Here is a 17418-nt window from a genome sequence, read left to right on the forward strand (position 1 = left end):
TACAAAGGGTGGAAGTATCCTACTCCAATGTATGTTTGTGACCACTGAGCAGACTACCGGCCTTAACATCCAGTGGGATTTTATTTCATCATCCTCCTTGAAGGCACAGCAGGTAGATACATGCTACTGCTCAGATCAGCGCTTTACACCAATTAAGGCTGTTTTGATGTGCTTCAAATGTGTTGTATTATCGACCGATATACTATACTATACTGTAACGTCAGGTTTAGTGACTTCCTTCATTGATAAGAAGTGAATATCAGAATATTTCCAATTACATGTATTGAGCACAAAAGCAAACCTTTCCTCCCTACATTTGGTAGTCCAGTATCTCACAGTGTTTGAATCCACGAGGCTTTGCGTGATATTGTAAAGGCATCAGTCATTTTGTCGGTTTCTTTCAAGTTTGCAAATGCAGGCCCAAATCAATGCTTTAACTAAATTAATGAAATGGTGGATGAAATGAAGGATCTCAACATTTTGGAAGATATTCAAAGTTCCAGTTGCTTGTAGTTTAAATTACTCATAGAAAAATCAACTTCATCACAAAGCTTGAACCAAAAACACGTCATGTGCGTGCTCATGCAAACAGGTTCGCTCCTTTTTTCAGTATGCCGCCTAACTGTTAGCAGACACACCTCACTGAGACAACAAAGCCTGTGATTGAGAAATCAGAAAAGTACAACAAGTAAAAGTACATTTAGTAAAAAATTACTCCATTCTGAATGATTACAGGCATTAATGAGTATGATTATTATCAATCACTTATAATTGTTTCTTTGCCAACTTTGAATTTGAGCTCATTTTCCAAATGGTACTACTATGAAATAATATAAAAGTATACAGAAACGTTATTTAAGTGTCTTTCTTGTGTCAGATAATCTAACTTGTTACAATTTACTTACAGGTGTATTACTATCAATCAGGAATGGATGTCATCACAAAATCTTATGAGGGCAGGCTTCAGCCTCCCTCTTTCCCTAACGCAACCAGAAACGCCTCAATAGTAATAAGCAACATGCAACCATCAGATACCGGAGTCTACACCTGCGAGGTTCACAACTTTCCTGATGTGGCCGGAAAGTCTCAGGCCAACATCATTGTGAATGTTCTTGGTAAGTTCTATAAACTCCAGAGGTTGTAAAAGACGTTTTTTTCTGCCCTTTAGATGTTACGTTAACACACAACATTAGAGAAAGGTTCACGAGTGAGGAGATCCAAACTTAATAGGGGAGTTACTGAAAAGTCAGACGGCTGAGGGTTTATTCACCTGTTGGTCAATATATCAACTTGAGTAAGAGAAAGTATATAATAATTATTACACATCCAAAACAGTCCTGAGAAGAGCTCTAACTGTTAATAATCTAAATAATCAAAAACACTGTGACAGTCTACACTGGGTGTGTAGGGAATTTCATAATACCTGGACCACACCCACTAGCAGTATCGGCTGAACATTTGTGTTATGAGAGAAAGCGGCAATAGTTGATCATTTTTGTGTCAGCGTGGCGCTCTAATATTCTGCTTTCAAACTAGCATCCACCCCTGGACTTGGGTGTAGTCTAACAGTACGAGCTGATGGTGCAGCTACAAAAAAAAATAAAAACTTATCTGAACCTCGTGCTGGCGCCATTATTCTCCTGCCTATAAGGGTGTGGCTTCCTGAAACGGGTAGCCAAAGCACACCGTCAGTTTCTTTTAAGTTTCTGGTCTCAAATATTATTTTGGATTTCATTATTTTTGAGTTGTATGTTTAAATGTTGTTCCCGTAGTAACCACCCTGTTTCTGCATTTGTCTTTTCCTCTCTCTCAGTATTTTTCATGTGAATGTAGGGCTGCATTAGTCATGTCTGAGTGAGCCACTCTTTCACTGTCATGAGTGAGCACTGAGCTTTAATTTTTTATTTTAACACAAAATCCCAGTGTAAATTACTGTGGTTAAAATATAACCAAAGCAAGAGTACTTCGACGTACTTCAAAGTTATTTTCACACCTGAGATTACTGTATTATAATTGTTGTTATATTAACAAATCTCTTAAAATAGTGTCCCTGAATAGTGTGATTAGGGAATTACATTCCGTTTGAATCCTCTCATTCACCGAGTTACCAGGGACAACCTTGCAAGCCTCAGTATCCTCAGTAGTTTCCATGGTTACTGCAGCGGTCTCCTCATTGTCAGTTGGAAATTAGAGTAGGTCTGTGACTTCATCCCTGCACCGCATACAGAATATGTATCTGCATCTGCTGCATGCTAACCACACGTCTTGTATTCCATAACTTCGGCCTTTATGACAATGTTTGCAGGACACACTGAATGTGATACATACCTAAGTTCTGTATGAATATGCATGGCTGCTCTCATGCTGATTATCGTGGGATCAAAGATGATTTTCATCATCGCTTACTGTTACATAGAATTATGGTTATATTTTAAAGAGAGTGAGCACTCTATCATAAATTACCAATAAGTGTGTAAGCTTTATATCCCTTTTATGAAAACACAAGAGATATGAAAAAATATATAGTTATGTCATTTTCAAGATGTTCTAGCAGATTTATCCAATCAATGTGCTGAAAAGCCTGCTGATTAGTAGGCTGGCACCGTGACATATACAGAAAAGATTCAGCCAACTCTGGAGCAGAGAGTTGTTAGACCACTCCCAGCACACTTCTTGTTTCATGATGACTAATGGACAGACACGTGACGTCTTGTTTGATTAACCGTAAGCAAAGGATTTGCCATTTAAAAAAAACTCAGATCTGTACGACACACAGATTTATACGTTATCTTTTCTCTTTGTTAGTGTGACATGTATGACCTGTTTTGAATAAGAAAATTATTGTTAGTATTACATTTTTTAAAGCATAATCTTAAAGCAGTGGTTGAAGGTGACTAAGCATATTTACTCAAGTACTTATTATTTAGAGTTTTTCTATTTAATGCAACTTTAGACTTCAACTCCACTACATTCCAGAGGGAAATACTGTACTCTATACTACGCCATATGAAATATATCACAGACAGGGGACATTTTTCCTCAGAATGAGTACATTTACTTTTGATAATTTAAGTTCATTTGGTGTGAATGTATTTGTTTATGTAAGCTTTTGAATGCAGGACATTGAATTTTAATGGAGTATTTGAAAACTGCGTACTGGTACTTTTACTTAAAAGGATCTGTGGACTTGTAATACATAATATATAAGACGTCTCATCACATATTGTAATTTGTCAAGCTCAGAAACAATATGCATATGAAGATGATGACTACTAGTATTTTGATTTTAAGTAACTGGTATCAGACTTAGTGCTCCACAGTTGTGACACACATCCTCTTACCAAACCTCTCAGGAAAGCTAATCAATTCAGTCCAACGCTCTTATGAAAAATATCGACGATCTCCACTGATTAAGCATGTGCTTCATAATAATGTCAAGTAGATTTAGAGGACTGAACATAAAGTCACCTAATGAATTCATGTATCCTCCTTGTGGTCTGTCAGAGAGGCCCTCTGCTCCGTATTGCTCCGTCCACGGGGATGTGGAATCTGGTCATTTGGTCACTCTGACCTGCCACAGTGAGCGTGGCAGCCCGGCCCCGACATACACCTGGATCAGACTGGATCAGACCAAGACAAGGATGCCTGTACTGGGAAGAAGTGAGTACTGTAGTCTATATGTGTGTGTGTTTGTGATATACTTTACATGTGCACATTCATCCTTTTCTGAACATGCATTGTTTCCTCAGCGACCCAAACCGGAATACTGGAAATCAGAAACATATCCCAGTTTGAGTTTGGGGAGTACCAGTGCAACGCTACAAATGTGGTGGGATTTTCAACTTGCACTATAGAGCTGGGTCACGGTATGTTTATATTTTTATTTTTTAAATTGCAAAAACAAAAAATCACTAACAAGGCTTAATTCATTGATATAAAAACTAATATATGTGTAGAAGTGGGAGACGGAGTGATTGCTGGTGCGGTGATCGGCGCGCTGCTAGGCTGTGTCCTCATCATCCTGGTCGTGTGGTTCATCGCTCACACTTTGAAGAAACGCAAATACAAAGCGGTCAGAGCATCCGAGGCCAACGAGATGAAGTGAGACTTTAGGTTCTCTGCATGTTGCTTTTCATCATGTCATTTCAACCCTGCAACATCAACTCTCTCTCTGTCCACTAGGAGGAGCCCTCATCAGGCCCAGGAAGACTCAGAGGGTGTTCCCATGGCAACCACTGCCGGCAACCTCCAGGCCGAGGATGAGCCACACGCCTAAAAAAGGCCCGTTGAAAACAACTGGAGCGACGTCACGATTGTGAATAACAGGATGTCCAGTCTCCAACATACGTCATTATCAAATGTAATCAATATGATGGGGCTCATGTTGCATTTTGTTACAGGTTTTCTGAATCTAGAAAGGTAATATCCTTACCATTAATTCACTCTTTTACAGCTTTTTTAATGTGTTTTTTAATACTAATTTGCTTGAATGTAGACACAATATTTGTAGTGATTTTGTTTGTTTTAACGTCTCATAGTTAGTACGGCATTCAAACCATGTTGTGTAGACCAGAGTGAGACAAGCTCATTCCATGTTTATTGTCTTTTATGATTACCTTGTTAAAAAACAACAAAACCCGCAATGAGACAAGCTTACATTCAAATTTAGTCTTTTAAACGATAACATATCTGAAGTATTACAACGGCTTTAGAAAATGTAATCTCCTGGATCAACCTTTAGGTGATCTTTGGTAATACAAACTGCCAAGCAGCTGTGAATTAAGTATGACTGTTTTATGTAATAAGGTTCAGAGATCTCGATTAAATGAAATATTGTGTTTTCTGACTTCCAGTGTGACCATAATTGGCATTATCAAATTTCATCTAGGTGGCAGCAAACTTCCATTGGAGCCTAACACCATAACCAAAGCCTTCTATCAGGTTAGAGTCTCTGACATCTGAAGATGTGTTGTTTGGGTTTTAGTGGCTTTCTTTCTTTAGTATTTTGAGGGGTCAGATAATATCAAATCATATTTAAGGCATGAAATAAGACAGAGGCTGCCTTATGGAGCACTGAGTACTCCCATGAATCCATTTTCACCAGCAGCACTATCTTGTCTTTAGGTTGGAATTTTCTAACCTGATCTAGTTCTACACTGTGGCCTCGTGTAGCTGGTTCCCCGATAAGTTGTAGTCGGCCAGGAGCCATTTAACTGTACATTAGACATCTGTTCCACATAAGTTCTGTCTGTCTCACAGGGGGAGAGGCCAGTTGAACTCTTTGTGTCCTGACATCATATTTAACTTATAACTTCTCAACTAGACAGTGACCCTACTTTTATACATCAAAAACAGACGCATGCACACGTTTAGCCTTTATATTATTCTACAGATTTTCTTTTTGTTTTTATAATTTAGAAATGCTTAGGAGGGCTGTGGTGACAACTTGAGCCATTTTATTCCACTGATAAAAGTAAAAAAACAAAAAACAAAACTGAGGAAAGAAATCACTGGGTCATTGGTTTGATCACCCACTTTACTAACAGCTGCAGATGAATTATGGACATTGTGCACTGCAAAGTAAACATTATTTACTTCCCCATTAATAAATGCAAATATCAAACAGCTTCTTCTTAGGCACAACCAAATACATACATGTATTGCAAAACAACATGGGTACCCTTCTACCAAAGCTAAGCTAGTATCCACAAATTATTATTATTGAGTATTATTTTATTTTATTATTTGGCTGGTGTGAAGCCAGCACAGATAACCTTCAATATGTTTCCTTGATTTGAGGAGCTTTATGGAGCCAAATAGGCAGTATCCTTACACCACCTTCATTTTAAATAGTCTTACACTGATTACACCTTAGCTATGAGCAGAGCTTGTTAGGGACTTGTTTGGCCTGAAACTCACACTTACCAGACACACCATCACCCTACCAAGAAGTGTGAAGTCAACCACCTTAACCCACTTAGGGCGTGTTATTTTTGTAATTATGAAAATGGCTAATCAGGGCCCTAGGATGGTTTTACAATTAGGAGGTGGAAAAATTCAGAAATTAAGATGAAAACGTTTTTTTTTTTTATGATAAAAAGGTATAAGTCTGAAATCTATTCAGGTGTACAAAATCATCTTTGTCACCTCTGAAGAAAGTGTTCTTTATAGACATCCTAGCAACATGGTCCTCTGGATGGCATGTTGGTCCACTGCTTGGGTCCAGATTGAAATATCTCAACCTTTGGATGGATTGCTGCTATTCAAAAACAATCAATAAACATCAATTACAAAATAATGAATAAGGATGAATAAAGTACAACAGGCACCGGGTGTGAGAAGAAAGAAGACTTTCAGTGCAAATTTAATTCAACGCCATGAAGGGAGCTTCGTGTAAGGATCAGGCCTGCAGACCGAAGCAGCGTGCAGTGCTGAGGACATCGTCTCTGGTCAGATAGCATCCACAGAGCTGCCTCAGGCCCATGAAAGACTCCCTCCCATGCATGACACGCCAGTTGTCTATGAAAATCACCTCATGAAGATAAGATAGGGTACAATCTTTAGATTACACTGAATTACACTTACATTTGTATATTCCTGTTTACTTTTCAATTTTAAACTGTAAATTGCTTGATTGAAATTGACATTTGAGAAATGTAGCTGTCTTACTTTCCCTGGATTCAGTTTCACCCACAGTTCATTCTCTGGTCGCCTTAGCTCTGTTGTCAACTCTCGATGCGCCACATACCATTGCTGAACAACGTCATGGGGGACTGTGTTTATCACTGATCGGTCATAGTTGTTGTATCTATTAGGGGAAAAAAGCAACAAATCTTGTTGTTGATTTGATCTGAAGTTTAAAACATTTCATCTTTCCCGCAAAACTACCGAATATTCCTTCAAAAAGCTTTACAGTGTATAAAATGACAGAATATAAAGAATAAATACATTATGTCATGGTGAAGTACAATTGTTACAAATAACAATCAATAAAATGATACACTGGATGAAATAAGTGCAAAATGTATAAAAATGGAAATTTAAGAGAAACTGTGAATACAGTCTCTGATAATTCACTAGTGCACAAATATGAGTAAATTACATCAGATTAAAGCGCTGACATACCGGATCAGGTACATTTCATTGTTCCAAGGATAGACATTGAGCACAGGCCCGATTCCTGTCATGTGGTTTCGGTGGTTGTCTGTGTTTTCGATGTACTCGTGCCTGATGGGCACATGGGCAAGCAGCTCAAAGTTTTTAGGAGACTGCTGTCGTACTTTCTCTGCAGCGTAGAACCCGTCTACAAGTAGTGTCCTTCCCCCAGTTCCCTCATGCTTGAGGCAGTGGAACACCTGGATTCTGCAACAACAATCGGCGCTATCAAGTCAGTAGGTGTGATATATATATATATTCAATGTTTTCTTGCTTTTATCTTGTATTGTTTTTGTATTATTGTCTTTTGGGTATTATTGTCTTTACACTTGTTAAAGCACTTTGTAACTTGTAACAAATAAGATTATTATTATTATTATTATTATTATTATTATTATTATTATTATATTTATTACTTGGGTTTTGTTTAAGATATATCAAAACTCCTCAGTATAAAACTGTTGACATTGAAGTCTTTGGACTAATTCAGATTAACTGCAGCATTGTTTCTGGGAAGACAGTGTTTCAATGCTACTTTTTCAATGCTTCACACACAAGAAATCCTTTCCCTTTCACACTATTGGGGCTGTTTTCAAATCCCACACCCATCTCTGCTGCACCTACCCACATGGTTCCTGAAAGTATGAGGTGTCAGTGTGGCGGTCCAGGGCCAGCTGGCTGTAGGCAGTGTCTCCTCTTGAAAAATCTGAAGTAAAACACCACATTCTTCCATATGTAGTTTCCCTTGTGGATCAGCAACAAACACAAAATAGGGATTAGTGGACAGGGCCGAACATCTTCTGTACTGTTCGAGAATGTTGCTATTGAATGCAAGTCACAAATGCAGAATAGTTGCATGTCGTCTGTAGGAGAAAAGAGTTTCACTGTAGCATAGGCCAAAAAGAACCACCCAATACCTGATTAGACTGACCCTCTGGGATACTGCCTTTGTGGCCTCAACTGTAGCGGGGACATCATCTACAAAAGCGATCCCATACAGAAGATAATTTTGAAGAAACTTCTTTAATTCATCATCACAGCTCATAAACGTGTCCCATTTGGCAGAAGGTATGTTTGCATTTTTATAGATGTCTGCATTCCACAGGATGTGTGGCTGGACGGATCTCTGCTTCTGTCCTTCATAGCTGTTCTCAGCCAGCCAGCTGAGGCTGTACTTTGACACATGACCATCAGGCCCTGGGATACAGAAATGGAAAACATTGTTATTAGGTACAATTAATGGAAAATTGCATTAAATACTACAAATTAATTAATTTTTACTCTGCAGGTGGGTGGTGCAATGGTTTATTTGATGCTCGCGGTGTGCTCTGTATGTGATAGGCAACGGCATACTTACACAATGCTAAGCGAGCCAGGGCAACTGGGGGCTCAAATTTGCCCCAGGTTATTTCTGTTGGCCTAAATACCTCAACTGCTGGACTTAAAAGATGGCTGAGTTTAGCTAAACTGAGTTCAATGTTGGGGACCGTTTAATAGTGTTTTTTTTCTCAGTTACACAATATGCATATACAAGAAACTAAAACAGAAGAAACTCTGAACATCCTCTGTACTGCAGGACATCCGGTTTTAAAGGTTTACAGAACAGCTCATAAAAGCTTGCCATCTATATGAACTGTAAGCATACAGCAAATAAGTAGATCTGAACTGTGTGCAACATGAGCATCCATGGCATCATTGAGATTGAGTATTTAGCAAAGCAAGTCTATGAAGGCTCATGTTTATAGATAGGATGAGCAAACCCAGACTCAGTATGCCCACGGGAGTAGGTGCATCATCAAACAAGAAAACGACATCCCAGCCAGCCTGCACATTCACCAGTTTGCTTTCGGAACCAACAGATCCAAAGAGGATGCCGTCTCCACTGCCCTCCACTCAGCCCTCACACACCTTGAGAAAAACAACACCTCCATCAGAATGCTCCCCCATGAAACTGATCAACAAACTCAGCACTCTGGGTTTAAATACAACACTCTGCAACTGGATATTGGACTTCCTCACAAACAGAACAGAGCAATAGAAAGCATTCTGACTGGAAACATCACAAACTGGCATGGGATGTGCACGGCCCAGGACCACAGGGCTCTGCAGCGGGTGACTAAAACTGCTCAGAAGATCGTCGGTACCCATCTCCTGAGCATCAGTGATATTGGTGAAGTGAGGTGCCTGCAGAGCCCAAAGGATACTAAAGGACAGTACCCACCCAGCCTCAGCCTGTTCACCCTGCGGACTTCTAGGACGAGATATAGAAGTTTCTGCTGCCACACCACCAGACTGCAGAGCAGCTTTTTCTCCAAGCTATCAGACTTTAAACTCAAATTCATCCTCAGCACTGCTCCAGTGAATATTGTTAATTTCTGTTTACCATTTTTAGAATTGCTTATGTATTAATGTAAAATATTTGCTATGTAGCAGAAGGGAGTTACAGAACTCAATTTCACTATAAAACCTGTTATATTGTTACAATAAATGCACCTACCTACCTATCAACTCTCTTGGGGCTGACAGGTCCCCATTTGTCAGTTTTTGCAAGGTTCAGTGCTCCTCTTGTGCGTACATAAAAGCCCTGTTAACAGCCTGGCATTTATAAATAAAAAAGCTGGAGCCCAGCAACCCACAAGGCGGGTCAAGGTCAGTCTTTAGGACAACTCTGAATAGCATAAGCCAGACAGACACCCACACAGAGAAAGCACGGGCAACTCCGAGCTGCCAGACTCTGACTACACTGCTATTGTATTAAATGTCCGTAGTGATGGTATCTCTCTATGTTGTGCTCTCCATTTTAAAAACAAAATTTCCTAGCTATTATTATCTTCCTGCTCATGTCAGACCTGACCCACGCTGGGCTGAGGGAATACAGAGCTGTGGGGGCACAAGGTAGGGGGAATGTTTGGGTGAGTGCTTGGTGCACATGAAGCCAGCAGATTCACTGCCAAGGCACACTGTAACACCTGCGTCTTTTTCAACACCTGGCTGCTGCGGGACCGTTTACTCCTCTTTATTCCTCTTACTCGAAAAGGAGGCAACTAAATCCCACAAGGATTTTCCCCCTGCAGGAGCAGGCTGGATGCTGCTGGAGACAGAATAAGATATAGCTCCAGCTTGTGCAGTACTTTTACTTGTAACAACACATTTACAGTGTATGGTATTAGTACTTTAATACTTACTTAAAGGAGCTCAATACTTCATCCATACATGTCTCCATAGACTATGTCACATCAGTAGCAAATCTATCTAGTCTGTTAAAGCCACATGTTTGCTGCACCAAGTCGGTTAATGAGATGGCCGCTGGTGGAGGTCAATATCTAAATGCATGTTACATAAAGCTCCTTTGTTTAGGTTTTAATATCTTTTTTTATGACATAGTAATGAAACAGTCCCGGCCACACCCTAAGGATTACCTTACAACTGAGTGAATATTTAAACACAAAAATGCCATCATAAAAGAGGGAAAAGTCCAGTTCATCCTTGCCTGTGGAGACAACTTCACGTGTCATGTGTCAAATTTAACACACGAGTCTCATGACATCGGGGAGGGAAAATGGCTATTTGGGCCCAATTTGGACATTTTCACTTAGGGGTGTACTCACTTTTGTTGCCAGCGGTTTAAACATTAATGGCTGTGTGATTGTATTATTTTGAGGGGACAACAAATTTACACTGTTATACAAGCTGTACACTCACTACTTTACATTGTAGCAAAGTGTCATTTCTTCAGTGTTGTCACTTGAAAAAATATCAAATATTCACAACAATGTGGGGGGGTGGACTCACTTTTGTGAGATACTGTATGTCATTTTGGGAGTCATTAAAAAAAATCATACAGGTCAGTTTGGAGACATCAATTATTGACCTATTCTGTTGTTTCTAGACGAGGGCGTGTTGGATGTCCCAGTAAACTCCTGTCAGAGTAGCAATTAAGCAATACAATTTAGTAATTTCTTGATTACATGTTGTAAGTGCATGGCCAGAATAATTGCTAAAAATGTGTTTGCGAAATACAATGCACCCAGGGCTCTGTGCCCATTGGCAGCTGCCCACTTTTCCAAGTTGGTAATCCAGCCTCGTGAAATGGAATTCATTACAGTGCATATTTATGGTTATTATGGTGCGTTTCTTTGGAATGATCTATTCTGAGGTGCAGTCAACAGCATATGACTTGACAAGGCTTTGTAAAGACTTTTCTGACCACTTCAGCAACTCACCCCTTCATTTCCACACGTTCAGCTTGGTAGAACTGTAATTAAAGCGGACTTACATGTGAGCACGAGATGGCCATCTTCAACACTTGTATTGTCAGGACGGATTGTGAGGTCTATGCTCGCGGTGTCCAGGTTTCTCTGGTTAGTCTTTGAGTTGTATGAAGAGGCAGAGCGGCAGTGGTCCCGCAGCCACACGTAATTAAAATGCATCGGCGTCCCCTCATAGTTGAGCACTGGTGATGTCATATGCATGGATTAATAGGGAGTCTTGTCCCATAGATAGGCCTACGGATACATTCAGTTGATATGTAAATAAACTCACCAAGGCAGTCTTCAAGTAACTGAAAAGTTGCTGAACGCGCAGCGCATGCACGGATCCGCTGCGCGTATCTGACACCAGACAGATACTGAGCCGGTTTCAACGCAGGTCTCAGTATCCTGTTCAGCGTGCCCAACATCCCGGGCGCAAACACAAATTCAGATCAACAACACAGAATAAACCAAAACTTACGATAACCTCCCTCTTTTCCAGCTACTTCTCTCCTTCAGCGCTCCACTTTCACACAAGGCTTTAATCTCATACAATCTCTCTATATGCCAAGGATTTAAATTCCGTTGAATGTCTCAACACAGATAAATACAGCCAGTTTGTGAGGGGTGGAGCGTTTCTGCACCTGCGCGGTTCCCTTCACATCAATACCCGGATGTTTTAATGTGCTATGTGCATGTACTATGCTCAAAGACTTAAACCCTGTCTGAATGAAATCATATCATCAAGTCAGTCTGGTATTATGAAGGATAGACATATAAGTAGGCTAATAACATCCATTTAATCCTAGACACATTAAATTATTCAGAATATACTTTTTTAGACTTTTACAAGGCCTTCGACACTGTGGAACAATTGAATCACTGCTTCTTGTTGGATTTGGGGAAAGATTTTGAAAGAGGGTTAACACACTCTATAAAAATATCAATAGCAGTGTCTCATTAGTTAATGGCACTTCGTTGTAATGTTAAAAGAGGCATAAGACAGGGGTGCCCAATATCCCCATTCTTATTTTTAATTGCTGCTGAACTCATTAACCTATACACTATTGCACTGAAGGAATACAAATAGGTGATAATAATTTAATTATTAGTCAACTAATCTAACCTGTCTCTTCCTAAAAAATGAAGGTCAAGTTCCGATTGTATTTGACGCTTTAAAGTATTTTACTAAGACATCAGGTCTTACGATTAACCAGAGTTGTGAGATGTTAATAGTACATAATTTTGATAAAACATCCATGAGTGGCATAAAGGTCTAAAATTCAGTGACATATACTATAGGGGAGAGCGGGGTAAGTTGTCTCGTGTGTAAGTTGTCACACTGCTCATAACTCCACATTTACATTTACATTTACTCATTTGGCAGACGCTTTTATCCAAAGCGACTTACATTTGAGGAACAACATACAAGCATCAACAGAGCATCAACTACAGATCTACAACTGACAATACATACTAGTAAGAGCAGCAATAAATACTAGTAAGAGCTCGTAGTACATATCACATCAATGGGGTAGATACCTAGAAAAGTGCAATCAATACAAGATCATTGTAGGGGATAGAAGAAGAAGAGCACAGGAAGTGCATGTTAGAGGTTAGGATTTAGAGGTGTTACAAGAGGAAGTGTTCTCGGAAGAGATGAGTTTTCAAGAGCTTCTTGAAGTTAGAGAGGGACGCCCCTGCTCTGATGGCGTGTGGTAGCTCGTTCCACCATCGTGGTGTCACAGATGAGAATAGCCGGGACTGGGATTGCTTTGTGTGAAGGGATGGCAGAGCCAGGCGGCGTTCGTTGGAGGAGCGTAGCGGCCGAGAAGGAATGTAAGTTTGTATTATGGAGTTTAGGTAGATGGTTGCAGACCCAGTGGTCACTCTGTATGCAAGCATTAGTGACTTGAATTTGATTCTGGAGGCCACGGGGAGCCAGTGGAGGTCACTGAGTAATGGAGTGACATGAGTCCTTTTGGGCTGATCAAAAACCAGACGCGCTGCTGCGTTCTGAACCATTTGTAAGGGTTTCACCGCACAAGCTGGGAGACCTGCTAGGAGGGCATTGCAATAGTCGAGGCTAGAGATAACCATGGCCTGTACCAGAAGCTGGGTGGCGTACTGAGTGAGGTAGGGCCTGATTTTCCTTATGTTGTATAGAGAAAAGCGGCATGACCGAGAGACAGCAGCAACATGGTCTGAAAAGGACAGCTGGTCATCAATCATGACACCCAAGTTTCTCACCACCTTGGTTGGAGTGATGGTTGAGGAGTCAATTTGTAGTTTGATGTTATGGTGGATAGATTGCTTGGCTGGAATGACCAAGAGTTCAGTCTTAGAGAGGTTTAGTTGAAGGTGGCAAGCCTTCATCCATGCAGATATATCTGATAGACAGTCCGTGATCCACGGCGAGACAGTGAGATTGCCTGGCGGGAAGGGTAGGTAGAGTCGTCTGCATAGCAGTGGTAAGAGAAGCCGTGCGAGCGAATGATCGGCCCCAGTGAGGTGGTGTAAATTGAGAAGAGAAGGGGCCCAAGCACTGAGCCTTGGGGTACCCCTGTGGAGAGGCAGTGGGAGGAGGATAATTGTCCTTGCCACAAAACATTGTAGGAACGCCCCGAGAGGTAGGATTCGAACCACAGGAGTGCTTTACTCGAGATGCCCATTGCTGAGAGAGCGGATAGCAGGATCCTGTGGTTGACTGTGTCAAAGGCAGCTGATAGGTCAAGCAGGATAAGAACTGAGGATTGGGCTGCAGCTTAAGCTGAACTTAGGGCTTCTGTTACAGACAGAAGAGCCGTTTCAGTAGAGTGGGCACTCTAAAACCAGACTGATATGGATCTAGGAGGCCATTCCCTGAGAGGAATTCTGAGACCTGTTTGAATACTGACCGTTACTCCAACACTAGAGGCTCTATGTCAAAAATCTATGTCAAACATCAAATTTCATTTTGTGTGACTTCTTTTTCTATGTTCAGCTTCCTGTTGACATGTGGTCAAGGTCACTCTAATCTGAGGTGAGCCCAATTTTATTATTTTTTGCTTCAAAAGTAAAACATTTGCACTTTACATTTTATGTATTCCAACCTTATTAGGTATGAATGTTCAAAATGATAACTTTGTACAAAGTAGAGGAGACAATAACGTGTCTTTTGATACTTCAGCTGAAGTGCTATTAGCTAACCTTGAGATTTAGCCAATATTAGCACACATGTCAGTTTGGGGCAAGCTGTCTCAATGACTTTGGGGCAAGTTGTCACATGTGATTACTTGCCCCAGTACAAATAAACACATAGAACATGCTCAAAAAACTATGTGAAATTGTGTAATTACCTCTGACACAAGTATTAAATGATACTGTAAATAGAATATTACACACTGTAGTTTACAGCAGCATGTCTGGACAAGACTGAATTCATGACATGAGTATATACGTTCTTATACCGTAGGCATGTAGTATGTTAGTAGATACAAACACACACACACACACTACATGATCCAGTTATTAATTTAGTTAGGCAACAAGGGTAGCAGACAAATAAGCTTGTAATTAATATGTAAGCCGCCGACATCTCATTTGGCCTCATCTATGTGGAGCCATTTTCATACAGTATTCGAAAGAAGACGATGTTTAAGTGTGTGAAATGCAACAAATGGGCAATTTATGTGTGCCAGAACTGTGACACTAAAGACATGTCTGATTAGTCAGATACATATGTAGGTCGTACACAAAATTCACATTGTTGCATTAGTGTGTTTAAACACCACATCTGTTTAGTTAAGAAGTTATACATTTAAGCAAGTTATCTGCAGCATTACATTCAATTACGATAGATCTATTTGCACTCCAGAGAACGTTTGATTTTAAAGTTCAAAGAAAGAGGTTGTCCCACTTCATTTTTGTTTTGAATTAAATTATTTATATTCCAAATTCTCTAGGCTTGATTGTTGATTGATTTTACTTTTAGTTCTGGTTACAATTTGAAATTGAAATCAATATTCACAATTAAGTGTTCTAACTGTTTGATAATCCAGTGTGACAACTTACCCAGTACAACTTACCTGCCGATGGCGCTAATTGTCACAAGTGCACACTCTCTATTCAACAGTCTACAGCTCCATAATGAGATAAGATATGAAGATGTAATGAATACAAAACTTCTGCCCAAGACTTCATTCTTTCATTTGGTATGACATTTGTACCATTGTGATGTACAGTGCTCAGTAAATATTAGAGGGTGTGAAAGGTGTGACAACATACCCCGCTCTCCCTACTAATATATAATAATACTGTTTTATTTATTTATTTTAATATATTTTTTTTTTTAACACACACACACACACTTACTGTTTTATGTATTTATTTTTTAATTTATTTATATTTTAACACACACACACACGCTTACTGTTTTATTTATTTATTTTATTTTAATTTTTAATATTTCTTCTTTTTTTTTAACACAAACACACGTACACTTTGATTACTTTATGCTTTAATTACTTGTTTAATGAAATGTATGGGGTTGATTGGTCTTATTGTGATATGGAAGGCAACAGGGGTTTAGCACTAGGACCCAGGTAAAGGGGCAGAGTCTATAAATAGGGGAGGGAAGACCACCTGGTCTTTTCTTTCTGGAGTCACACACCTGAGAGAGCAGCTGAGGCCAGCCTTTGTTTGGTGCTTGATTGGACTTCGTGTTAGTGAGGGTCCAAAGCTTGGAGTGATTGTTTAAACACATCAGCTAAAGCACAGATCCCAGTCACCTGCATGCCTTCAACGGCGGGAGGGGAATGTGTTTCTAAGTCAAGCAAGACGTTATTAGGAGAGCCAACCACTGTTTTTTCCCCCGGTTAGTTTTATTGTGGTCACACTAGATCCTTGAATGGGCCATATTTTGTGTTTCTGGCTGTTAAAGGGGAAACTGAAAGACAGAGTAACCATTTTGCATGGGTGTTTTGTGTAATTAGTGTGCAGCTTGCAGATATAGTGTTTTTCCATAGTATTTGGTTTAATTGGTTTGAGCGTATGGTTTATTTCCTTATTTGTCTATCAGTTTGGTTAAAATTTGTCGGTGCTCAATTCTACATCAGTTTCCCTGGTAATGCAGTCTAGTCCTGAATTGTGTTTTTTCTCTTGTTTTGATGTAACAAATAAACCCAAAGACATGTAAAGCCATTGACTCGCTTTTATTTAACTTCATATGGAAAAACAAAACTGAGTATATGAAAAGGAAAATGTGTATTAGAAGCTACTCTGAATGAGACTTTATTGCATTAGACTTTCAAACTATTAACCAGATTTTCAAGATTAATTGGATTAAGCAGTGTTTGTCTAAAGGAAATTGTCATTGGTTTTACATTCCTAATTTGTTATTTGATAAGTATGGTAGTCTAAAATTTCTATTAACTTGTAATTATAAATACCAAACTGCCCCTCAAGCTCTCCAACTTCCATAAACAAGCTCTTGAAGCATGGAGAATGGCTTTTAAACACAATTTCTCCACATTCATGCATATTATGGAACAACCAAACAAGTCCAGGTACATAAAAGAGTAGATTGATAAGGGTGTAATATTTATTTATGTACTGATGGAGGCAAATTTTGTGATTACGAGGATTTTGTCCGTAATAAGTTTGGATACTTCTCAAAAAGAACATTACAATGTTTTAAAAAGCATATCTCCAAAGTTACTATTCTTACTTAAAAGTGCATTGTTATATGGTCCTTTATGTGTAATAATCACCATATCAGAAGAGTACTGATCTCTGGTCAGTAGTAAATAAAGGCCAGCTTTGCGCGCTCCCACGATGTTTATACCTAGTTCAGAATTAGTTTTTTCAAGGCAAAGTTAGCCGTACTATTAATTTGAATACCAATTATCTTGTTTACAAACCCCAGAGATAAATACCAAGTCATGCTAATGGCTAGACAAATGTTTCCTGGGAAGAGTAATTTTTTTATGGATTGTTTCGAGGATGCCTGGAGTGTTCCTTACGGTTACTTGAT

The 17418-nt window shown here is 39.5% G+C and overlaps 2 protein-coding genes across 2 annotated transcripts; one reads left to right on the forward strand and one right to left on the reverse strand.

Annotated features, from left to right (window-relative positions):
* Window positions 1–4: 4 nt before the first annotated feature.
* Window positions 5–4846, forward strand: LOC119884730 (V-set and immunoglobulin domain-containing protein 1-like; the record flags this gene model as incomplete). Its single annotated transcript, XM_038695056.1, has 6 exons — window positions 5–112; window positions 908–1115; window positions 3505–3660; window positions 3750–3866; window positions 3957–4101; window positions 4183–4846. Coding segments are annotated over 6 exons (828 nt in total), but the record flags the coding sequence as incomplete, so codon positions are not given.
* Window positions 4847–5515: 669 nt separating this feature from the next.
* LOC119884728 (trimethyllysine dioxygenase, mitochondrial-like) lies at window positions 5516–12018 on the reverse strand. The gene is made up of 7 exons (XM_038695054.1): window positions 11698–12018; window positions 11432–11608; window positions 8073–8352; window positions 7780–7899; window positions 7126–7362; window positions 6670–6808; window positions 5516–6532 (listed from the first exon to the last, which is right to left on the reverse strand). The coding sequence occupies exons 1-7, from the start codon at window positions 11831–11833 to the stop codon at window positions 6401–6403; spliced, it is 1221 nt and encodes a 406-aa protein (XP_038550982.1). The 5' UTR covers window positions 11834–12018; the 3' UTR covers window positions 5516–6400.
* Between the last annotated feature and the right edge of the window lie 5400 nt (window positions 12019–17418).

The sequence above is a fragment of the Micropterus salmoides genome, unplaced genomic scaffold, assembly GCF_014851395.1.
Source record: "Micropterus salmoides isolate LMB-PRFRI ecotype aquatic unplaced genomic scaffold, ASM1485139v1 Ms_hic_scaffold_3636, whole genome shotgun sequence".
In the NCBI taxonomy this organism is placed as follows: domain Eukaryota; kingdom Metazoa; phylum Chordata; class Actinopteri; order Centrarchiformes; family Centrarchidae; genus Micropterus; species Micropterus salmoides.